Source organism: Labrus bergylta, chromosome 1 (genome assembly GCF_963930695.1).
Source record: "Labrus bergylta chromosome 1, fLabBer1.1, whole genome shotgun sequence".
Lineage (NCBI taxonomy): Eukaryota > Metazoa > Chordata > Actinopteri > Labriformes > Labridae > Labrus > Labrus bergylta.
In genome coordinates, this window is record NC_089195.1 from 35,615,936 (window position 1) to 35,641,485 (window position 25,550).

General features: G+C 43.9%; 1 protein-coding gene across 1 annotated transcript; it reads right to left on the reverse strand.

Annotated features, from left to right (window-relative positions):
• Positions 1-3: 3 nt before the first annotated feature.
• Positions 4-13,628, reverse strand: gtpbp2b (GTP binding protein 2b). The gene is made up of 12 exons (XM_065960068.1): positions 13,225-13,628; positions 10,772-10,798; positions 9,770-9,954; positions 9,197-9,308; positions 8,924-9,121; positions 8,608-8,782; positions 4,660-4,879; positions 4,168-4,303; positions 3,817-3,875; positions 2,773-2,944; positions 2,324-2,488; positions 4-2,138 (listed from the first exon to the last, which is right to left on the reverse strand). The coding sequence occupies exons 1-12, from the start codon at positions 13,411-13,413 to the stop codon at positions 1,953-1,955; spliced, it is 1,824 nt and encodes a 607-aa protein (XP_065816140.1). The 5' UTR covers positions 13,414-13,628; the 3' UTR covers positions 4-1,952.
• Between the last annotated feature and the right edge of the window lie 11,922 nt (positions 13,629-25,550).

The following is a 25,550-nucleotide window of genomic DNA, read 5'->3' on the forward strand; positions in this document are numbered from 1 at the left end:
GCGTCAGTTTTGAAAGTTTATTAGCGAGAGGGACGGTCGACTGTGGAGTTTAAATATTCAGCTGCATCGTCTCACACTTTGACATCTCGGCATTCAGCTCGCCGTCATCGACATGCATGCAGAGTCAGAAAAACAAAAGTGCAAAGTCAATACCAGAACTCTGAACACTTAGCACTTCATGATGCAGCACAGAAATCCATGGACGGTACATTCGATATTTAGTTGTTTTTTTTTACAATTGCACAGAACCTCGGAAACATGACAAAAATCAGAAGCTGTTTCAATCCTCGGAGAGCATGCAGGTTATGTTTTGAGCTGCACAAAGCTGCCGCCTGTCACATCAAACCTACAAACTTTTATACCCTCACTGAACACGGACAGGTTGAAAGAACAAACAGGAAACCAGAATGCCAACACTTCAATGTCAGAGTCGTTTGTGGATGCAGATATTAAACGTACAAGTTTAAACAGAGTGAAAGAAAAGAAGATTCTGAGACATACGGAGGCCCCGAAGAGACATATAGAGCTTTCACACTCGCAGAAAACTCCTGATATTCTCATGCTGAGCGTCATGTGTGAACACAAACAGCTGAACGTTTCTCTCTTCACCCGGAGTTTCTCCTCCAGCCTCATCGTATTTATTCTGCAGAAAGTCAGAGTGAGCTGATGTGAGAACGCAGCAGGATATTATCAGGAGAATTCACCTGGAGCCAGTGGGAGGGGCCAGTGGGAGGGGGGGTGACCTTTACTCCCTGTGATCGCTGCACGACCATAGACTGTCTGCAGGCCACCTCTACCATCTCCGTGCTCTAATCAACCTGCTGCTGCATGTTTCCTGTTCTCCAGTATGTTCTTCTCCACTCTTTAGTTCAGATTGAGATTCTGTTTAACTACATGTAGCCTTGATAGAAAGACAAATATTCTCATTATAGCGTCTTAAAGAGGACTGCTTAGACTTACCTCAGGAGACCCCGCCCCCCCTCCCCTCTGACAGGGATAGTCTCCCACTGTGAGGTGCACGTGTGAACAACCAGATCAGGAAAATATCGGGAGATTTAGAGGGATGAAAAAGCGTAGGCTGATCTCAAGACACGTTTGTGTGATAAATAAATAAAGTCGTTTTTATGTATGTGTTATGAATGTCACTTTGAACTCTCTCAAAATTTTTGCAAAAGTTTGAATTCACAAAAACTATTTTTTTTTCAGGACAAATTGGTCAAACAAATCATCTTGAAGCGTCACATTCATTGTGTTTTCCTGCAGTATTTATACCTCGTATCTGTGTTTCTCTCTCCTGCATGAACTGAGAGCTGATTTATGGACGTCTGTTTTTCAGTTTTTTTCCACACACAAGTGTTAAAAAAAACTGACCCTCAACAACCACCATACTCGTTGAAAATGTGCAGTAGTGACGTTAAATATTCACCTTTAGAAGTTTATGGGCTGCTGATATGAAAACCAGCGTCATGTTCCTGATGTGCAAAACTCGAGCTGCTCATGGAAATAATCCCCCTCTCTTCAAATGTCTTGTTCAGTCTGAGCATGTGCAGCTTTGATGTTGAGGAGCGGGTAAACCGAGGGGGTCAGTCCTGCGTGTGCTGCAGAGAGTTTACATCCAAGCGTTCCTCAAATCCCCCCCCCCCCCCCCCCCAAAATAATCCCGCTGCCTTCTCTCGTCAAAACTTGTGACACCCGCCTCAGATTAACGGTCCAGGCTTAAGTCCACGAGGTCAACCAGCTCCAACTCAAGACACGAACATCTGCTGGGAGGAAGAGGATGCTGATGGGCTCTGTGACATCACAGGACGAGGACAGAACTATAGATCCAGAACGGCTACGGGCGGATTAAAACGCCGACATGTGGCGGGGGGAGTAAAGCCACGATTGATGACTTCTGAATGTTCTCACAGAGCTCCACATGACTCGGAGGATGGAGGACTCTTTAGGGGCTCCTACAGGTTCTGGTCATGGATCTGGTTCTGGTCGTGGTTCTGGGAGGGGGGCAGCAGGCGGGCGACGTGGCCGATGCCTTTAGTGACGCCCTCCCTGAAGAGCAGCTTGGCGCCGAGTCGCAGGTACTCCGGGTGTTTGATGAAGCGGAAGCGGACCACGGCTCTCTCGCCCGTACGCAGCTCCTCCTGCAGGACAGAGAGGTAGTTATGCAAACCGGCAACAAGATGGCGCTCTATCTCTATCATCTTTTATCAAACCAGTAGTTTTCAGGTTTGTGACCATGGCAACAAAAAGAGAGCATCATAGGCAGTCCTGTGTTTTTTTTTTAACTCATCGATTGTATCATTTAAAATTGAGTCACAACGCTCACCTTTCCGTGAAGACACTCCACGGTTGCCGTCTGCCGCACGTTGCCGACGTGCACGGTGACCTGCGAGCCCCGACGGAAGGTCTTGGCGTGGAAGAGCAGCACGATGGCGGCTTCAAACTGACAGCAGATGGTCGGGTTCATCTTTGGACTGACCATCACCATGCCCTGCAGCAGCCAATCACACATCACTGTCACCACGCGGCGACCATCGCGCCGACATCAGCGGCAATGCTTTTTTCTGCCTTAAAAGCTGCACGGTGGGGGGGAGGGGGAGGAGAGGAGATCCAGCGGCTCCAGACCAGAACCGACCGTTACAAACGTGTAACTACATAAAACAAACAAACTAGCTTACTGACGCAGCAGCTCGTGCGTTCTCTCTCTCTGTTCGCCCCTTCCTCCAGTGATGCTAAAACAGGAGGGTGGAGACTTAAGGTCATGTGATCTCTAACCTTGCGCAGCAGCGAGCGGTCAAAGTTTCCCAGAGCGAGCGTGGCGGCCTGTCCCGCCCTCAGCACCCTGCAGGCTGAGCGGTTCCTCTGGATGCTGCCCACCTTCAGACGCAGGAATCGACCCTCGTCTGTGGGACCGACCACCAGCCGCTCGCCCTCCCGACACACTCCACTGAAACACACACACACACACACACACACACACACACACACACAGGTTGAATAATGCACACACTCAGGGCGGGATTTACAAGAGGATTCTGTGGCTTTGGCGCCGGCTAAACCCGTGCAAACGACTCAAAAAACACACAAAGTGCATCATGCATTTATTGTCTCCTTTTCTGACAGTTAGCCCGATTGCTAACAACAGCGCTTACAGCCACACTAACCGCCAATTTCCACATACGCACATTTCTGTGCCGCACTCTAGTCAATGCTCCTGTTTCCAAAGCAAGCGGCGGTTTGTCTCCTGAGCTACGCTCTGCTTGGTTTCAAACACGCTGCAGCTCCATTTTCGACAGAGCACGCCGCAAGCAAGCTGGACAGAATAGAACGACCCGGACAGGAAGTCAGACAAGGAAACCAAAGAGCGGCCATCAATTTAAAAAGAAAACACAATAATACCGATTCTCAATTTTTTTTTCAATTTCAAATCATCAATTTATCAACATTACGTCACATGCATGTTTTTCTCTTCATTCCCGCTTGATCTTGTAGTTCTAATGAGATTGCGTCTAGTTAAGTTAAGTTAAGTTCATCATGGCTGCGCTCAGCTGCACTCGTGCTCCAGAAACGGAGCCAGTGGGCGCCATCAGACAGAGCAGCGCTGAATACTTTGTGTAAATTGGCAGTAACTTAAAGTCTCCATGAAATGAAAAAAATACAATTTCCTGGTTTTGTTCCAGCCAAAAAGCGTCATCTTAGTATTTTAAAATCTAAACATCTGTTTTCCTCTTAAAACGTTTCAAATGTCTGATGACTCGCCTTAAAAACATCAGACTGTCTCCGTCCCAAACACGAGTGTGATCTTTGTATTGTTCTCACCTGTACAGAGTTCCCCCCACCACGGTCCCCACATCGGGAACAGAGTAGATCTCATCGACCTGCAAACACACACACACACACACACACACACACACACACACACACAGAATTAAAACCTTGTGGATGTATGTCAGATTATAAAAGAAACGGTGTGTTCATGTGGTGTCAGAAAAATTGGAAATGTGAGTTCCAGGACGTAAAGATTTATGTGAAGAGGAAAGTTGGCGACAATTTCTGTACATTTAGGTGACATCACTGTGGTTAAGAATACTTTTTTAGCAGATGGTGTGTGCGTATGCTTTTGTGTGTGTGTGTGTGTGTGTGTGTGTGTGTGTGTGTGTGTGTGTGTACCTGGAACTCGGTGAGCTGCTGCATCAGCTCCTCCTGCTCCTTGCTGTTGCTCAGAGGAGGAAGGATGTTCAGGAAAACCTTCAACAGGTCCAGACTCTCTCCAGACACACTGGACAGGGTGAAGATGGGTGTGATGCTGTGACACACACACACACGCACACACACACACACACACACACACACACACACACACACACACACACACACACACACACACACACACACACACAGAAAACTAACATGAACAGGTCTCTCTCTCTTTAGGTCTTTAGGTTGAATATTTTGTGCTTGAAATCGTAATCCTGGGATACGGGATGGTCTTGAGGTTATGGCGCATGCCCCTTGTACAGAGGCTATGGTCACCATGGGTTCAACTCCAACCTTGACCCTTTGCTGCATGTCATCCCATTGTCTCTCCTCCCAACATTCCCAGTCTCTCAGGATCCCTCTTAGTGGAGTAGCAGTGGTAGGTATTTAAATTTTTATACGTACCATGCTGACTGGGTAAACTGCTGCGCTGCCGTCACAGCGTCATCGGGGTTCGATATCACCATGGGAACCTTGTTGCAGCCCGGTTGCTTCAGGACCCGCTCCAGCTGACGGACCGTTCTGTCCACGGTGCCGCGCGAGCACAGGTCCACTTTACTGACCACGATGAAGATGGGAACCTTCAGCGCCATGGCCAGGCCCAGGTGCTCCCGGGTCGTACCGGCTGGACGGAGGAGAGCAGGAACACTGTGAGCGTGCTGACATCAAGATAAAAGACTTAATTACCCAGAAACCATTGGGCAGGCACCAGGGAACAATGTCAGTGCTTTCAAAGGTGAGATATTGTTGGGAGGTTGCTTCATTCTGCAGCAAAAAAACGACAAAAGCTGAAACAGCTGCAAAATCAATGAAAATGGTTCTCTTCTGACTGACTCAGGTTGGTAGATACCTTTTACCATTTTGCCTTTTTTTTTTAAACTAGAAACAGCTGTTACCTCACTCTCTTCATAATCCGCCAGCCTCCATTGACAAAAACACTAATCCTGCCGTGCAGAACACAGAGGAGGTCTTTCTCAATCGATTAGCTTGTTAGTGTTATTGTGTGATATTGGTGCAGGGTTGCCAGGTCTTTGTGACAAAAACAAGCCTGATGGCCACTCAAAACCACAGACTGTAAATATGAATATTTGAAGCCTGAGTGACGTCATCCGTCTGTTCCTGCAGGGGGCGCTGGAGTCCCATCCATGGCGGTCTCCATGCTGGAAATGCTGTCTCAGTCTAACTTCAGTCAACCTAACGACAGGCTGAGAGCTGGAGCTGAGGCGGGTTTTAAACCTCCTGACAAACCATTACACCGCGCCCACCTGTCAATCAGGTCAGCTACACGCCTTATTGTGAATAACTCTTATCCTTCATCAAATCAAAACTGATGAGTCATCAAAACATTCACCCCCCGTACAGTGTGTGTCCATCGAGACATGAGCTAATCAAACCTATTTGGTTTTTTGAACCAGGCTGTAAACATGTTCATCTCTGCTGTAAAAACAGGCTTTTTAGAATGGGTGTGTATGTGACTTCCTGTGCTTCTGCAGCCAGCCTCTAGTGGACACTCGAGGAACTGCAGGATTTTTACACTAACGCATTGGCTTCATTTTGCAAACTAGCCGAACAGTTTATCGACCAGCCCTGTGCCGAAATTTAGAAAAAAGGACGGGCGGAAGCCGATGTGAAGAGTGTCTTGGAGGGAGGAGAGGGAACAGTATTTAACTCTGCTCTCCTGTTTTCTCTTAATCACATATTTGCTTCCATACTCATGCATGTCTAGATTCTTTTGTTTTGTTATTTTTAGTTTGGGCTGGAGAAACCCGGTGGTGTAATTTTACGGCTTTCTTGTTATTTTCTTCTTCTTAGGCAGTTTTTTTTTTTAGAGGGAGGTGCAGAGAGTGAGGTCGGCTGGGCACCTTCTCGCTGCTGTTGCTTCAAAAACAAATAATTTAAAATCAGTTTGTCAGACTTTGATATGATGATAAGGACATCTTTTTTTTTTACCATTTTCATACAAAATTCAGACCATCTGATCCAGCAATTTATCTAGAAAACAAACAGCAGTCTGACTGGTACTAAGTTGCAGACACTGATCATATATAAAGAAGCCACTCTTAGTGTCTGCACAGGTCTTAAACACAGATCACTGCTGACCTCTAGTGGTGAATATAAGAAGCTGTTTTTCATTTTTTCACCACCGACAGCCTCTAAGTTGTTCTATACTCTTAAAAATATTAAGAACAAAATGCTGCATCACCTCCTCCAAGCTACAGACCCATACACAGCTACAACACATTAAACACTCTCGGCTTTCTTGCAGCACAGACATCACAACCTAACAGCACTCTGTTATTTGGCGGATGAGATCAGAGTCATCACACGTTTCTGAGGGATGTAATCGAGAACACACTGAAGACACCAAACAGCCTCCGCTTCTCCTCATCCTCCGAGTTATCACACCTTTCAGCCCATCGCCATGACAACTGTATTTCAGAGAGGACTTCACACCTACCAGGATTAAGATTTAAGGTGTAACTTCTAACACCTTTAATGTTAGTAGAGCGAAATAACGTTCAAATGAGGCAACGATTGAACTGACGCAGAGCTGCTGCGACCCAGTGCAGGTATTTAAAGATCAGATATTCTGTAAAACACACTTCACCATGTTTCTCTAACTCTAATATGTGTCTCTAGTCCAGGGGTGCCCAAACACTGACTGATTCTCAGTCGATGAGATGTTTAGTCAATATAAAATACAATTGTAAAATAGAAAAGTGATTTCAATTTCATCTCATTGCACTGTTTCCCACACACGATACCTGTGTGGGGAGCCAAAGTATACTTCCGACCTGTTTGTATTTAATTTTTAATTTATTCATGAAATTGCTGCGTGCATGAGAGAGCGAGCGGCGGAGATAGAGAGAGAGAGAGAGAGAGAGAGAGAGAGAGAGAGAGTGCAGGCATGCGCAATGACGTGCAGGTAAAACCGGGGGGGTAAATGTTTTACCACGAAGTCATATAGAAACTATGCAACGAGTATTAAGCGCATTTGATGAAGCTGCAGCTACTTTTCTCTGCTCCTCTCTGCTGTCATGACTGTGAGCATCGCGGGGGACGAGACACACCAACAAACAGCGCAAACGCACACGCACACGCACACGCACACACACACACACACACACACACACACACACACACACACACACACACACACACACACACACACACACACACACACACACACACACACACACACACACACACACACACACACACACACACTTGCACTGGAGCGCTAGCCACCACGCAAACCTTTTTACTTTTTACTTTTAGTGCTACAGCACACAGTTGATCCGTGATCCGTACGGACCGAGGCGGGAACACGTGACCCAGTCTAACAGTCGGTTGGACTTTACTCCGTTCACTCTCACCGTGTCTGCAGGTAATTTAACAAAAGCAACATCATCTCACAGCAGCCTGCTGTAGTCTGTGAACATCTCCACACAGATTAAAGTTGTTTGTTGTAAACTAAATTAAGGGAAAAACATATGTGATATAAATACAAACGTAATATTAAAATGTAGCCTACCCTAAAATAAGAGTTTAAAAAATTTGCATTATTTTTTACAGAACTCTCATTTATTATATCTGAAATTATTTTCTGTTTGTTGTGTGAGTATTAAATGCATTTGGAGGGTGTCGGTAAAGGCTATGGCTCACTATGTGGACTGGTAGATCTCGGCAGACTGGCAACTTTAAAAGTAGATCTTGGTTTAAAAAAGGTTGGGCACCCCTGCTCTAGTCCGTCTACAAACCTCCCAATGATGAGAAAAGTCCATCCTCTCCGTCTTCTGCCTGCTCCACTTTTCAGAAAATGTGTGCTCAAACAGGCCGTTTGGAGATTTTGCCTTCATGACATCACAAAGGACAGTAGCCCCTCCCCCAGGTGGGTGACACTCCCACAGCTAGGTGTTTGTTCTGCCCTCTGAGTCTGCCTTCTCACCGTAAACAATAGGACATAGAGCGAGAAAGCACAGAGTACACCCGAGCCCTTCCAGAGAGGGGGCGTGGTCAGACACAGCTCATTTACATATTTAAAGGTACAGACACAGAAACAGCCTGTTCTGAGCAGGGCTGAAATAGAGGGGTTTATAGACATGATCAAATACAGGATCAGAGTGGATTTAGAACAAGAAACTTCACACACATGTTTTGAGGAGCTCTGAGACTTATTTAAACTGAAGAAGAGGAGAATATGTGACCTTTAATGGAAGTGACCTCTAGCGCTGCATAAATACAAGGAGGTTTCTTCCAAACCAAAGTTTGAGAATTGCTTCTGGGTGGTATTAAATTAATTTGGTTGGTGATGTAAAGCCCTAAAAAGAATAACTTAAGTCTGCAGCTCACCGATGCCCGTGTTGGCGCTCACCACTAGCATAGCGAAGTCGGGGCAGTAGCTGGTGAGGCCAAAGATGGTCGTCTTCAGGTACTTGTGGTGTCCGGCCAGGTCGATGAAGGTGATCATCTTAGAGGAGCTCTCACAGATCTCCTCCGCTGTCCGAGACTCGCTGTAGTTCACGACCTGCAACATGTTAAAGAAACTCAGGCTGTAAAGTTAGACATTTTAACATGGGGCTCTATGGGGACTGACTCACTGCAGGAGACAGACTCTAGTGGACACTGGAGGAACTGCAGTTCTTAGCACTACTGCATCTGCTCTCACCTCTCCTTTGCTGTTGAAGCCGAGGATCTCGAAACTGATGCTGGAGGTTCGTCCCGTCTGAATCTCGTGTAGATGTCTGAAGAGGTTGAGTCGCGCTCGTCCTCGCCCGTTGTCCAGCTCGCCCTGCGTCAGGACGCCCAGCAGGGTCGACTTCCCTGAGTCAACGTTGCCAAGAACTGCCACCCGCAGGTCAAGGAACTGTTAAAAGAAAAAAAAATGGTTTTGGTTTACAATGACAGAGTTCCCCTTTAATGAGCTGAACCAGCGTCTCACCTGCTGATCATCAGGAACTTTCCGAACCAGGACCTCTGCGATCTTACGCGTGTTTCTGTCCGAGTCGTAGTCCACCTCTCTCTCTCGGAGGAGCGTGATGTCGGCTCCGACTCTGACGAGAACCAGAAGAAAAAAACAGATGGGAACTTCTTTTAGATAACACGGTAACATGTTCAATACATCTGTTTAGTAACGTTTAACATTTTATCTTTCAGACTTTAGTTTGACCAATTTTTTTTACTTCTGTGTGTTTTTGTAGGAATAAAACAAGTTAGGTCCTGAGTCCACCTGGCGTTGTAAAAGTGCTGGCTGTGCTTGGATGCGCGCTGCACGTGCGTGTTGTTTCAACAACAGCTTCTTAAAAAGGGCCGCTGACTGACACTGCTCTGTTGCTTTTTACTGCATGTTTTATATTTGAGATCATTTATTTTCCTTCACTGTGAGAACCAAACGGAGGATATTCGCCCTCCGACTTTGCCTGGACACGGAGCGAGGACGATGCGGGTACAGGGCATGTGAAATGGGCGCTTGTTTTTTATTTGATTTTAGATAAAGTTAGTTTTTGAGACCTACTTCTCCGCCATCCTCTTTAAGGTCTTGAGCGACGCCCTCATATCGGCCTCGGTCAGACCGACCAGCAGGCCGTTGTCCTCCACTCCGATCTGGTAGACGGCCTCGCCGCGGCCCTCCTGCAGACGCCACTTCAGCTGCGTGGCCAGGTGCTCGAAGCGATACTGAGTGGGATTAACCAGCTTCAGCTACGACAACAACAGAGAGAGAGAGAGAGAGAGAGAGAGAGAGAGAGAGAGAGAGAGAGAGAGAGAGAGAAAGGGTAGAGGATGAGAGACAGCTGTCTTATGAAATGGATGTAGTTTTGGTAGAATAACAGAGGTCGCATTGTGGGTCGTATCGAAGAGTACGGAAGTATCAAACATTTTGGAAGTCTCAGTCTCTGTGTCTACCTGCTGTACTTAGCTGTATCCAAAAAACTGTTGTTGTTGTTTTGAACCATTTTTTTTTTTTTTGGCACCAGTTAACCCAAGAGACGCTGTTAGCTAGTTTAGCTTCCTCTGACTGCAGTGTGACAACATGGATATTATTCTCAGGCCTCCATTCAAAAGATCAAATACACGCATGCTGAGTGAGAAAGTCCTGCTGGTTTAGACAAAATAAAGTCTTATCTACGGTGGCCCTTAAGTGCAAAGCACAACGACAAATCACAAAACACACAAGAAATAAGAAAACACAACATCATTCACTTCTAACGGAAAAGGTACCTGCAGTCAACAAGGACCGCCGCTGATTGGACGAACGCACTGTCCTTCTTTTTTAACCGGAACGATATGCCAGTCTCTACTATCAGAGAATATTTTGATGCAGGGCATACATACGAGGTGATCCTGGATTTGCTGTCAACCTTTCACAACATTCAAACGAGTATACTTACGCTTAAGAACATGTTTAAAAGAAGCAGTGTTGTACAGACGACGGAACTATTCTCCACTAACCAAGGACACAAAAACACAATTTCGCACACAATTTTTTTCGCAGTGCAGGAAATGAAGCGTTGGTTACCTTGTACTCGATGTTTCCTTCTTCAGCCTGGAATGAAAAAAGAGAAAATGAAAAGAGATGAGGACACCTATAATAATGACAAAAATAGAATTAGCAAATCATTCAGTGTCTTTCCTTCCTTTTTTGTCTTCTTTTGTACCAAACACACAGAAAATAATGCTGAGACATTATTTGACTACAGGCATGAAGAAGGGACGTGTCCGACTTGTTTTGACTGGGGAGGTCGAACTAGGGCACTGACATAGGCTGAAGTAGGTGGATGGATAGATAGATTGGTGGCATGACGTTTTACATGATTTTGTTTATTTTACCCTTTCTACCCCCACTAATGAGCTGTAACACAACTTGGCAACATATAAAATTTAGATGTTTGTGCAAAGTCAGAATTTAAAGTAGTTTTTGTACGCAAACTCTTGCACGCTGTCAAAGTTGCAAAAATACATTTACTGGCAAATAAGTCCATCGCAAGTTAGACCGTGTGCATAAGATTTTGCTTTGACATTTTTTTATGGACGTATGCAAAGTTTTTATTCACAACTGAAAGTTATTTCATTTACACATACAGAAAGCTACCAGCAGCCTGTTTTGAAAACTGTCAAATAGGTTGATTTTAAGTCCCGCCTCTGATTAGGCAAAATAGCCAATCATACATGTGGATTTTGGTGTGGCACCTGGGGTGGCCAATCAGATTTCAAGAGGGGGGGGGGGGGGGTCCATAGTATGAATGTAATGTATGTAATGTTCCTGATGACATATCAGTCTGGAAACTCCGACTTAAGAGATTGAATGGAACATCAAAAGTCTTTTTGGGCCCAATGGCATCACATCACGCTGCAATACCAGGTTCGGCCACCATGTAAAATTGCCATCAAGGGTTGGCGCACTTCCTGGGAGCTTGTTTTAGACCACAGCATTGGCTAAAATTTTTCAAAATTTGGAAACCTCCCTAAGGGGTCACCATCAGTGTTGCCAGGTCCGCTTGTTATAAACGACTTTGGGCTTGTTTTTCTGTGAAGTCGATTGCAAATATCGTCAGTCGCGGGTTGTGGGTTTTTGGGCTTGTTTTCTAAAGTGCAGTTGCTTGTTTGGGCTTGCTTTGCTCCCCTATGAACCCCTACTGATTATCTCCAACTCTCCACAATAAAGTGAAACACGGTCGCAATAGTTTGTCCATTACCCTGTTTCCTTGGTTAGCCCGCCCGCCCGATCTGAAACGCCCAGGAATAAGGGGGGGGGGGGGGGGGGGGATATGGAAAAAAATAAAATAAAGGGTGGGAGAAAGAGAGAGAAAGACACTGGATCCCACCTTAATATAGCATGTTGATGATGCTGGCACCGAAAACCACAAAAAACATCCATGAGGCTTACGGACATCGATTTCACTGTTTCACATCAAAATGAGACAAGACAAACACACACACACACACACACACACACACACACACACACATCAGACACACACACACACACACACATAGTGACCTCTCTTTTAAACTATGTGGTAGGTTAGGTAACCTGTTTGGCTTCATTTTATTTATTTGAGGAGCCAGGTGTTTTGGGCTTGTTTCCATAGAGCTGGTTGCTTGTTTCTCTCGCGAGATCTGGCAGCACTCTCGCTCTTATTGCACTGTCAAGAGTCGCACGCATAAACGCTGACCCAAGTTTGTCACTAAAAGTCACAGAAGGAAAATGTAGCCTCAATAAGGTAAACAGATATTGCATTGGGGTAAGTTAATGTGTTATTTTCTTCAAATTTGAAAGACATAATTTAAGATAAGATTGTGGTAAGACAGAGTTTAAGTTTTAGCTAACTCTACTAGCGAACCAGCTCCACATGTCCCGCCCATTTCAACCGAGAGGACATCGACCGAACTTCATCAACTATTCCTGCAATTTAAAGTAAAATTTGATAAAGGAAACGTAACACAATGGTAAATATTTTTGCATTATCATGAGTCCTTAGGATACATTTTTCAATTCGGCATACATTTAAAATACATTTTGGATCATTTTCGGCGATTATTTCCACTTTTATTCCAGTTCTCTTCCACATCAGCGCAGTACACCGTTTAAGAAAGATCGTGAAAGATGGAAGCTAAAGTGGTAAGGCAATACATTTCTTTTTGTAGATTCTTATGCCGAATTAATTATCGGCCTTTCTTCTTGCAGAAAATGTATTCTGTTAACAACTAATGCGTTTGTATCATATGAATCTAGACAGAAGTGTGTTAAATTGTGAAAGTATTGAGTGCGGTTTGGTGTGACGTATTCACTGGAGCAGGAAACGGGGGCAGTGGCGGTGCGGGCTTTGAAAGTCGAACTCAATATAACACTATTTCCCCTTCGTGTACTTATCTTTTATTAGTGTGGTATCTAAAACTAAGTGTTACAGTCATTAGCCTGAAGCTAGTTCATGTTGTAGTCCCGTTAATCCCCGGGCTAAAGGAAGCTACCTCCGGTGGGAAATACGGTGGCGGTGTTTTGTTGTTCCGGTTGTTCTTTTTGTTCCTTCTCCTTCGGCCTCGTTTGCCTCTTCTCGTTCGTGACTTTTTCGACGTTTTCTTCCCGTTATTCCCGCAGCCCTGTCCCTGTCTGGCGTGCCCGGGCGACACTGCACCACTCCCGGATAATAAATCCACCATCGCGGAGCTCAGGGAGTCACCGGGAGATCACCGGGAGATCACCGGGAGCCGTCTGAACTCACGGTAATGATTTCTCATATGATGTTAATACTACTCTTATTTCTAACATCACGTCTATAAAAACACAGGGCCTCTCTGAGGGGAAACCTGCTGCAGAGGATGCTCTCTCCTCAGCATCAGCAGCTGCAGCACCGTTAGGTCAGCGTCTCTACGTCATTACGTCACCACACAGCAAACTGCATCCTGATGGGATTTTCAAAATAATTTCCCAAACAGGTTTCCGAATAAGAAAACGGGTTAAAATGTCAAAGTAAGAGTGCAAGAGTCATAAGCAGATTTTACACATGCCCAAAAATAATTTTGCACTTTTGCATTGGCTTCATTATTCAACACCGGAGGTTGCCGCTTGTCTCTTACCTGTCTGCCTCTCTCTTTTTCACAGCAGATGTAACACCATTACTGACAGCTTTTATTTTGTAGTTCTTATCTCCTGTGTGTCTTGACCATAGACTGTAAATATTACTGGACAAACCCTGACCCGTCTGTTACGTAGGCAGCAAATGAGTCCAAATCAATGGCCGCATCCATATTAGATTTGCAGTCTCAGCCTAACTTTGGATCAACCTAGCGACAGCAGTAAGGCGGGACTTAAACTCCGCCCATTCAGTTTGACGTTAGCGGTCCACTTGACAGCATAGCTAGCATCTACGGCTGCTATCATCCCTTACGGCTTTCCTGCTCGTCCTGAGATGCCTATAAACAGGTAAGTTAACATTTAACTTTTTTACAACACAGTTAAAACGAATTATATTCAACCCAAATATTTAATTAAAGTCTTAAAACTACACTTTTTTAAATATACAAATATGGTTATTAATTATTTGTCAGAGCAGTTACTAGACTTTGTCAGGGTTAGCAGTGTGCTGGAAATTTCTGTTAACAATGCAAAAGAAAGGATCATGAGTCAACCAATGTTGTAGGAGCCATAAATGTGAGTTGATTGTGTGTTTGGTGTCATGGGTTGTTTGCTGATTTGTTTATTGTTTGCGGTCTGCTTGTTGCTAGTGGTGGGTGTGTTCACCGGAGGTCTTGTGGTGATGGCAGTGATTATATGGGCCGCACTCGCCTGTTCACCTGGTTTTTGGCTTGGATGGAGAGAGGGGGTGAGCGTGGGAAGAGACAATTTCTGTTGACCGCCACACTATACTGCACTGCGATCGCAAATTTATTTGATGATCCGAAAACAGCGTTTGTAGTATCTTGTTTTGTTTTGGAAGAATAAATGACTAAAGTATCTTGGATCTGGAAGTCATTTATGGCGACAGCGCGTCACAGCTTCACTCCCGCGTTTAGTCCCTCGTAGCAAACTTTTTTGACGACCTGCAAAAGGCCGATATAGCTGCAATATTAGTCAACAGAAAAGCTTTTAAATAAAGTTTTGATCTGCGGAATTGGATGTGACCAGAACCTTTGGAACGCTTTGATGACGTGGAAATCAGCTGTTTTCGGAGGAATGCTCATCCATTAATTCTGACGCCACTCAACACAGCAAGGGAAGCGATATGTAACATTGTGTCAATTCTTGCTGTGTAAGTTGTTTTGTTTGAACACAGTTTTGGATTTGTTACTACTGCTTGTCCATTGGGGACGTGTTGTTTGTGTGTGTTGTTGGTTGTTGTCGGATGTTTATGAGACGGAAGTGGCTGGATTAATTGTGGAATTTAACCGAGTGAGCTCACAGCTGAGCTGTGTTTGGTGCGCAGCGCACGGATTAATGTGGTGTGAACTTGTCAATGACTCAAAATGGATGAACAGAAAAGAGAAGTCAAACTCACCGCAAAGGCTTTGGTCCATAAAGTTGAAAAGCTCCAAAAAGATTGTCAAACAAAGGTTCACAAAATTAAAGGTGCAATAAAAGCAATTAAAGAGCTCATGCAAAAGGATGACAATGTTAAAGGAGTGCACTCACAGCTACAGGATTTAAAGAAACTAACGGAGGAAACAACCCTGTTACACGAGTCTGTGATGCCTTTACTTCCAACCGAGGAACAGGAAAAACAACAGGAATGGTTTTCAAGTATACTCAAATACAACACTGGATTTATCGAGGATACGAAACAATGGATTTCTGAAACTGGAAGGAAAGTGCCGAATAAGGAGCATTTGGCAACAAATGAATTAAACAAACAACAGGATGGCAACAATTCTCATAATTCAAAACCTTCTGGTCAAAATGTGGAAAACTCCCTGTGACAGTGTGTCAAATGCAGGGAGCAGAGGTTCTAAGCGGAGCTCTGCTGGTTCTAACACTTCATCTACATCTTCAGCACGGATCAAAGCAGAGGCCGATATGGCTGCTCTTTTTGCAAGACAAAGGTTATTAAAGACAAAGCATGGATTAGAAGAACAAGAGGAACAGCTAAGGAAAAAGAAGGAATAATTTGAACTTGAAGCGGAAATAGCTGCATCAATGGCTAAAGTAAATGTGTTAAGAGGCTCTGGAGATGGCATTCCAGATGGCATCATGGCACTCCAATGGTATGAACTCTCATCCTGAAAGAGAGCAAAGGAAAGTTGCAACACTCAATGCTGATGCAGTAGTTTTTATGCCTGCCACAAGAGGCCGCCTTGATTCACATCAATAAAGTAAGGGCACGCGTCCCAAGGAGAAAATGATTTTTTCAGATTCAGAACCTCAATACACATGGTCAAGACACTCCGAGGGTCAGTCACAACCACAGGCTCAAGACCAAATGAGTCAACCTGCAGCACAGACACCAATCAGTAATGATCAGAGTCAAATGATAACTGTTTTGGAGAAACAAAATGAAATCACTGCCCTCTTGGTGCAGCAACAGTCTCTTTCATTTTTACCTAGAAGGGACATTCAGATTTTTGATGGTGACCCATTGCAATACCACACTTTTAGAAGAGCTTTTGAGGCCAGCATGGAAGAGAAAACTGGCAACCCTAAAGATTGCTTGTATTTCCTAGAGCAATACACCAGGGGGCAGCCTAGGGAACTTGTCAGAAGCTGTCAGCATATGTCTTATGACAGAGGTTATGCCAAAGCTAAAGCTTTGCTCCAAGAACATTTTGGCAATGCACAGAAGATAGCCTCTGCCTATATGGAAAAGGCTCTCTCATGGACTTCAATAAAATCAGAGGATGTGAAAGCTCTGCAGGAATACAGCTTGTTTTTGAGAGGATGCTGCAATGCCATGGAGGAGGTGGAATACATGGATTAATTAAACATTCCTGCCAATATGCTGGCTATTATCAAAAAGTTGCCTTACAAACACAGAGACAGATGGAGAACTGTGGCCTGTGAATTGCAAGAAAGATGTAGCCGTAGAGCTACATTTAATGACATTGTTAACTTCATTGAAAGACAGGTGAAGATGTGACAAGTGATCCATTGTTTGGAGACATACAGGATACCTCACCAACAGTGTTAAACAAAGATAATCGGAAACCAAAACTTCCGCTTCGTTCAAGGGCAAAAGGGAGTAGCTTTGCAACCACAGTTACAACAGTGGAGAGGAAGGTTGATGCTGGACCCAGGATCAAGCAGAAACTCATAAACGGTGCAATATTTTGCCTGTTTTGTGGGAGTGAACACACATTGGATCTGTGCCTTCAATTGGAAAGAAGGGTGCACAGTGAGAAAATTGCTTTCTTAAAGGAACATGGAGTGTGTTTTGGCTGTTTGTGTTTTGGACACATGAGCAAAGACTGCAGAAAGCGTTTGACATGCAAAGTATGCAACCTGAAGCATCCAAGTATACTTCATGTTCATCAAAAGGTGAAGAACAGTGACTCAATGCAAGCCACGACAGAAACTGGGACAGAACAAGGCATGGATCTGATCTCTGTTCAGTCTAGTGCTCTTACCGGGGCCGGTGTACAGGACTGTACGCTATCTATTGTACCAGTTCGTGTCAAGTCTAAAAAAGGGGATCAGACACTGATTATTTACGCCTTCCTGGATCCTGGGAGCTCGGCATCGTTTCGTACCGAACAGCTAATGAACTCACTAAATGTCAGAGGAAGACGGACAGGCATTCTTCTTCGTACCATGGGTCAGGAGAAAGTGGTTGGAAGCCATATTGTTTCAGACATGGAAGTAGCTGCATTGGACAGTGATTGTTCTTGTGAACTGCCTGATATCTTCACACAGAAAAGCATGCCCGTGCATCAAGGTAACATTCCTCGTCAGGAAGATATCCAAATGTGGCCACATCTGAAAGATGTTAAAATAACAGCGGTTGATTCAGGAATTGACCTGCTAATCGGAACAAATGTTCCAAAGGCATTGGAGCCATGGCAAGTTGTTCGGAGTGTAGATGGAGGACCATATGCAGTCAAAACTATGTTGGGCTGGACTGTGAATAGGCCTCTTAGAGGAGTTGAAATCAGTGACACTTCTCACGGACCGCAGGATGTCATGGTTAACAGGATCTCTGTTGCAAAACTGGATGATCTGTGGAAGCAGCATTTAAAGTTTTATTTTCCTGAATGCAGTCAGGATGAGCAGGTTGGATTCTCAAGAGAGGATGAGAATTTTATGGCGCATGTCACTGCCTCTGCAAAGTTGGTGGATGGACACTACAGTATTGGGTTACCTTTAAAGAAAAAAGATGTGAAAATGCCCAATAACAAGAGAGTGGCAGAACAACGAGCTCTGAGCCTCAAGAAGAGGTTTTCAAAGGATGCTGCATTTCATGGTGATTACACTGCTTTTACGAATGAAATAATCTCTAAGGGATATGCAGAGGAAGTGCCAAATGAGGATCTGGAACGCAGGGATGGTCGTGTATGGTATATACCACACCATGGTGTATACCATCCAACAAAGAAAAAGATTCGGGTTGTGTTTGACTGTGCTGCAACCTTTCAAGGAACCTCTTTAAATGCACAACTCCTGCAAGGACCAGACCTTACTAGCACATTGGTAGGAGTCATGACCCGGTTCAGAAAGGAGCCTGTAGTACTCATGGCTGACATTGAGGCCATGTTTCATCAGATACGGGTACCTGTTGAGGATGCAGATCTACTACGGTTTCTTTGGTGGCCAGATGGGGACCATGATCAAAACCTGGTTGAACACAGGATGGTTGCACATCTGTTTGGGGCTACATCCTCTCCAAACTGTGCAAGTTTTGCACTCAAAGTGTGCAGAGGACAACCAGGAGCAGTTCCACCCCAAAGTAATTGACACGGTCATGCATCATTTCTATGTTGATGATTGCCTTGCATCTGTAACTTCTGAGGAGGAAGCAGTGTCACTATATCAAGACCTACGTGCACTTTTTGCTAAAGGGGGCTTTCAACTCACCAAATGGATTAGCAACAGACGTGGGGTGCTTGCTGCTATACCTATAGAGGACTTGCACAATGACACACTTCCAGTGGAAAGGGCATTGGGTGTACATTGGTGTGTTCAGTCAGATGTTTTCAAGATTACAATAAAAGACAGACCCTTCACCAGAAGAGGGATCCGCTCCACAGTCAGTTCCATCTATGACCCCCTAGGGATTCTGGCACCTGTGGTCTTGTCTGCTAAAAATATCCTGCAGGACTTGTGCAGAAAGGAACTTGGTTGGGATGATGTTGTTCCAGCATCTGCTGCACAAGAATGGGCAAGTTGGTTGCAAGAGCTTTCCCAGCTTGAAGCTTTGAAAGTGTACAGATGCCTGAAACCAGTGGATTTTGGGGAAGTAACTTGTGCACAGTTGCACCACTTTGCAGACGCAAGTGAAAGTGGTTACGGGACAGTTACTTACCTGTTATCACACAACATCCACAACACTGCAGTGCACTGCGCATTTATCATGGGAAAGGCCAGAGTAGCCCCATTAGCGTCTATCACCATACCCCGTATAGAGCTGACGGCTGCTATGGTTGCAAGTCATATGGATGTAATGTGGAGAAAGGAGCTGCAGATGTCTCTGCAGGATTCAGTGTTTTGGACAGACAGCACTTCTGTACTAAAGTACATTCAGAATAAGACGTTGAGGTTTCGAACCTTTGTAGCAAACAGGGTTTCAAAGATACTTAACGTGTCTAATCAGTCTCAGTGGAGATATGTTGACACCACAAGCAATCCAGCAGATTTGGCCACTAGGGGAGTCAAAGCAGAGACATTGTTGAAGGATGACACATGGATGTCTGGACCTCGGTTCCTGATTGGACCCAAGGAGGAGTGGCCTGTAAATCCCGACAACCCTGGGAAAATTTCAGCTGATGACCCTGAGGTCAAGATAAGCTTGATGGTAAATGCTGTGCAGGCTGAGGAGGAGAAGGATGCAGTATCTTGCATGATTCATCATTTCTCTTCTTGGACCCAGCTAAGAAAATGGTTGGTTGGATCCTTAAATTCAAGAGCCTGCTACTATGCCTGTGTCGGAGAGGAAAAGAGTTGAGCCTGATTCTGGCTCAGTCTCGTCTGAACAAGGTTCAACAGGAAGTAGAGATGGAAAGGGAGATGCAACGCTTCAGAACACAGATTTCAAGTGGCTCTCTTTCAGTGGAGGACCTCAAGGCAGCAGAGCTTGATATCATTCGCTTTTGTCAAGGAAAGAAGTTCTCAGATGAAATTAACAGCTTGCAAAAGGGAGAAAGTGTGAAGAGGATAAGTCAGATCTACAAACTCAATCCAGTCCTTGAAGAAGGTATTCTAAGGGTTGGAGGTCGACTTACTAGAGCAGCTATGCCTGAAGAAGCCAAACATCCTGCCATATTAACCAAAGATCTTCATATATCAAAGGTCATCCTCCAACATATACACAAAGAGGTAGGACACAGTGGGCGAAACCACATGCTATCTAGCCTTCGTCAGAAATATTGGATACCTGGTGCAAGCGTGGCAATAAAGAAAGTCTTGTCTTCATGTGTTGTATGTCGACGATTGCATTCAGCTCCAGGACACCAGCAGATGGCAGACTTGCCAAGGGACAGAGTTTCTCCAGATGCACCTCCTTTCACTTATGTTGGGGTCGATTATTTCGGACCCCTTGAGGTTAAACGAGGAAGGAGTACAGTGAAAAGATATGGTGTACTCTTTACATGTTTGACAATACGAGCTATTCATATTGAGATAGCTTCATCTTTGGACACAGATTCCTTTATTCATGCCCTCCGACGCTTCGTAGCAAGATGCGGTCAAGTGTTGGAAATGAGGTCAGACAATGGAACAAACTTTGTTGGGGCTGAGCGTGAATTGCGGGAGGCAATTGAAAAATGGAATCATGACCTAATAAATAACACCCTCCTTCAAAAAGGAATAAAGTGGACTTTCAATCCCCCTACTGGATCACATCATGGAAGAGTATGGGAGAGATTGATAAGGTCTGTGAGGAAGATCTTGAATTCCAGCCTTAAGGTGCAGAACCTTGACGAGGAGGGCCTTCATACTGTTCTCTGTGAAGCAGAAGCTGTTATCAACAGCCGTCCGATCACCAGAGCATCCACTGATCCCAATGATTTGGAGGCCCTCACTCCAAACCATCTTCTGCTGCTAAAGACCAAGCCTTTTCTACCACCAGGACAGTTTCAAAAGGAAGACCTTTATGCCCGGTGCAGATGGAAACAAGTGCAGTACATGGCTGACTTGTTTTGGAAATGTTAGATCAAAGAGTACCTGCCTCTTCTTCAGGAGCGTCAGAAATGGTTGAGAGTTAAACGCAACCTTAGTCTTGGAGATATTGTGCTAATCGTTGATGACACAGCACCACGTAACTCCTGGGTTACTGGAAGGATTACTCAAACTATTCCAGATAAAAGAGTACGTCAGGTGAGGATCAAGACCAGGACCAACTACCTTGACAGGCCTGTCACCAAGGTTTGCCTTCTCCTGGAAGCAGAGGAGCCATGAGAGCATGCTGACCATTGATCTTCATAGACCTTGACATTGACACTTACCAAGACATTGACATTTTTTAACTTGACTGCGTGATGTAAAGATCACTCTTTTTGGATTAAGGAACTTTTGAACTTCTCTCGTTGTATTTTTTAAGAAGGGAAAAAAAAGGGGAACGTTTTCTAAAAACTAACTGTATCTTTAAAGGTTTCTCATCTGTCTCCTATATAATTAAATGTTAGATAATTATTGTGTCATAATAATTAGGGGCCAGAATGTAGGAGCCATAAATGTGAGTTGATTGTGTGTTTGGTGTCATGGGTTGTTTGCTGATTTGTTTGTTGTTTGCGGTCTGCTTGTTGCTGGTGGTCGGTGTGTTCACCGGAGGTCTTGTGGTGATGGCAGTGATTATATGGGCCGCACTCGCCTGTTCACCTGGTTTTTGGCTTGGATGGAGAGAGAGGGGGTGAGCGTGGGAAGAGACAATTTCTGTTGACCACAACACTATACTGCACTGCGATCGCAAATTTATTTGATTATCCGAAAAATCCAAATCAGCGTTTGTAGTATCTTGTTTTGTTTTGGAACAATAAATGACTAAAGTATCTTGGATCTGGAAGTCATTTATGGCGACAGCGCGTCACAGCTTCACTCAAGAAAAATGAGACAAGACAAACACACACACATCATATATATATATATATATATATATATATATATATATGTATGTATGTATGTATGTATGTATATATATATATATATATGTATGTATATGTGTATATATATGTATGTATATATATATATATATGTATATATATATGTATATGTGTATATATATATATATATATATATATGTGTATATATATATATATATATGTATGTATGTGTATATATATATATATATATGTATGTATATATATATATATATATATATATGTATGTATATATGTATGTATATATATATATATATATGTGACCTCTCTTTTAAACTATGTGGTAGGTTAGGTAACCTGTTTGGCTTCATTTTATTTATTTGAGGAGCCAGGTCGCCTGTTTTGGGCTTGTTTCCATAGAGCTGGTTGCTTGTTTATCTCGCGAGATCTGGCAGCACTCTCGCTCTTATTGCACTGCCAAGAGTCGCACGCATAAACGCTGACCTAAGTTTGTCACTTAAAGTCACTGAAGGAAAATGTAGCCTCAATAAGGTAAACAGATATTGCATTGGGGTAAGTTAATGTGTTATTTTCTTCAAATTTGAAAGACATAATTTAAGATAAGATTTTGGTAAGACAGAGTTTAAGTTTTAGCTAACTCTACTAGCAAACCAGCTCCACATGTCCCGCCCATTTCAACCGAGAGGACATCGACCGAACTTCATCAACTATTCCTGCAATTTAAAGTAAAATTTGAAACGTTTAATTGAACACAATGGTAAATATTTTTGCATTATCATGAGTCCTTAGGATACATTTTTCAATTCGGCATACATTTAAAATACATTTTGGATCATTTTCGGCGATTATTTCCACTTTTATTCTAGTTCTCTTCCGCAGTGCACCGTTTAAGAAAGATCGTGAAAGATGGAAGCTAAAGTGGTAAGGCAATACATTTCTTTTTGTAGATTCTTATGCCGAATTAATTATCGGCCTTTCTTCTTGCAGAAAATGTATTCTGTTAACAACTAATGCGTCTGTATCATATGAATCTAGACAGAAGTGTGTTAAATTGCGAAAGTATTGAGTGCGGTTTGGTGTGACGTATTCACTGGAGCAGGAAACAGGGGCAGTGGCGGTGCGGGCTTTGAAAGTCGAACTCAATATAACACTATTTCCCCTTCGTGTACTTAGTGTTACAGTCATTAGCCTGAAGCTAGTTCATGTTGTAGTCCCGTTAATCCCCGGGCTAAAGGAAGCTACCTCCGGTGGGAAATACGGTGGCGGTGTTTTGTTGTTCCAGTTGTTCTTTTTGTTCCTTCTCCTTCGGCCTCGTTTGCCTCTTCTCGTTCGTGACTTATTCTTATTCCCACAGCCCTGTCCCTGTCTGGCGTGCCCGGGCGACACTGCACCACTCCCGGATAATAAATCCACCATCGCAGAGCTCAGGGAGTCACCGGGAGCCGTCTGAACTCACGGTAATGATTTCTAATATGATGTTAATACTACTCTTATTTCTAACATCACGTCTATAAAAACACAGGGCCTCTCTGAGGGGAAACCTGCTGCGGAGGATGCTCTCTCCTCAGCATCAGCAGCTGCAGCACTGTTAGGTCAGCATCTCTACGTCATTATGTCACCACACACTGCATCCTGATGGGATTTTCAAAATAATTTGAAAACAGGTTAAAATGTCAAAGTAAGAGTGCAAGAGTCATAAGCAGATTTTACACATGCACTAAAATAATTTTGCACTTTTGCACTTTTACATCGACTTCATAATTCAACTCTTACCTGTCTGCCTCTCTTTTTCACAACAGATGTAACACCATTACTGACAGCTATTATTTTGTAGTTCTTATCTCCTGTGTGTCTTGACCATAGACTGTAAACATTACTGGACAAACTCTGATCCGTCTGTTACGTAGGCAGCAAATGAGTCTAATCGACGGCCGCATCCATATTAATTTGCAGTCCACTTGACAGCATAGCTAACGGCTACGGCTGCTATCATCCCTTACGGCTTTCCTGCTTGTCCTGAGATACCTATAAACAGGTAAGTTAATATTTAACTTTTCTACAACACAGTTAAAACGAATTATATTCAACCCAAATATTTAATTAAAGTCTTAAAAACTAAACTTTTTTAAATATACAATTATGGTTATTAGTTATTTGTCAGAGCAGTTACTAGACTTTGTCAGTGTTAGCAGAGCAAAGTTTTATCATAAAATGTAAGAAACATTTTAATTCTCACATTGTGTTACAAATAATTACTTGGGTGTAAGAACATGTTTAAGGATAAGAAGTCTGTTTTAAAACGATAAAAGACAGAGCTTTGGCGTCTTTTTTTAGTTTTGTTGTTGTTGATAAAACTACTGTTAGACCATAGACTGTAAATAAATACGTGAAACATCCAGAAGAAATCAATATTATAATGCATGCAGTTCATGGTTGTTACTGTTCTGACAAAAAGAGGAATGTCTGTCTTATATTTACTGATGTCAACAGCGATGTGGGCGAACATTATAATTGAAAATTAATATTTTGTATTTATCATAAGATATTTGTTTTCTATAGAACCCTGTGAAGTCAGAAGAATGCCAAGTGTCAGCTGCACACCAAAAACTTTAAGTATTTGAAAAAATAGTGTTTAAGACTGGCATCTATTATTATGAGTTGCAGCTACCTTGTTCAATATTATCCCTGCAGATGTGGCTAATAATAAAAAAAACACCCTGAGCTGTCACATGTAGTTAACTGTACATTTTGTCTTGTCTGAGGCATTAATTGAACACCGTTGTATTTCTCCTATAGACACAGTGTGGATTATTCGTGACTTCTCTGTCAAGGTGCCCAGAGCGCTGCAGAGACAGAGGAAGAAACCTGAGCCTCAACAACATCTGCATTTGTTGGTTCTTCTGGGGTGGACTTCGGTTGCTTCTCTTCTTCAACAACTCGCTGCGAGGGAGGTCTCCCCCGAATGGCCTGAGTGATGTCACCCACAGGCTGAGAGCTGGAGCGGGTTTTAAGTCTCCTGACAAACTGTTACATCGAGTGTCAAAATTCACCCCCTTCACAGTGGGAGCACGAGGTCACTAACTGATATATGACTGATATATTTCGTTTTTTGAACCAGGCTGTAAACATGTTCATTCCCGTGGTACAAACTGGCTTTTTTGGCTGTGGGCTTATGGCACTTCCGACGCTTCTGCAGCCAGCCTCAAGCAGAACCTCGAGGAACTGCAGTTTTTTGTACTTCGGCATTGGCTTCATATTTCGAGACCGGAGGTTGCCGCTTGGTCTTGACCTATTTTGCTTCCTGCCTGTGAGTGTTTCCCTACTGTCTGACTGCCAACCACACCCTCGATAGTCTCACTTGTTCACAAGCCTGTTGTCTCCTTCACAAACAAAGCTGTTTAATTTTCTCTGTCAGCTCCAGCCCCCCCACCCCCCTCCCCTGTTTATAGCCAGTTTTCCCGTTCAGGCCTCCTCCCCACCACCATCGGACTGTGTTGTCCCACAACCACCGCCTGGCGACCAGCCACCACCATCGGACTGTGTCGCTGCCACAACCACCGCCATCTTAATTCATGCACGGCCAACTCCGACCTCCACCTCAG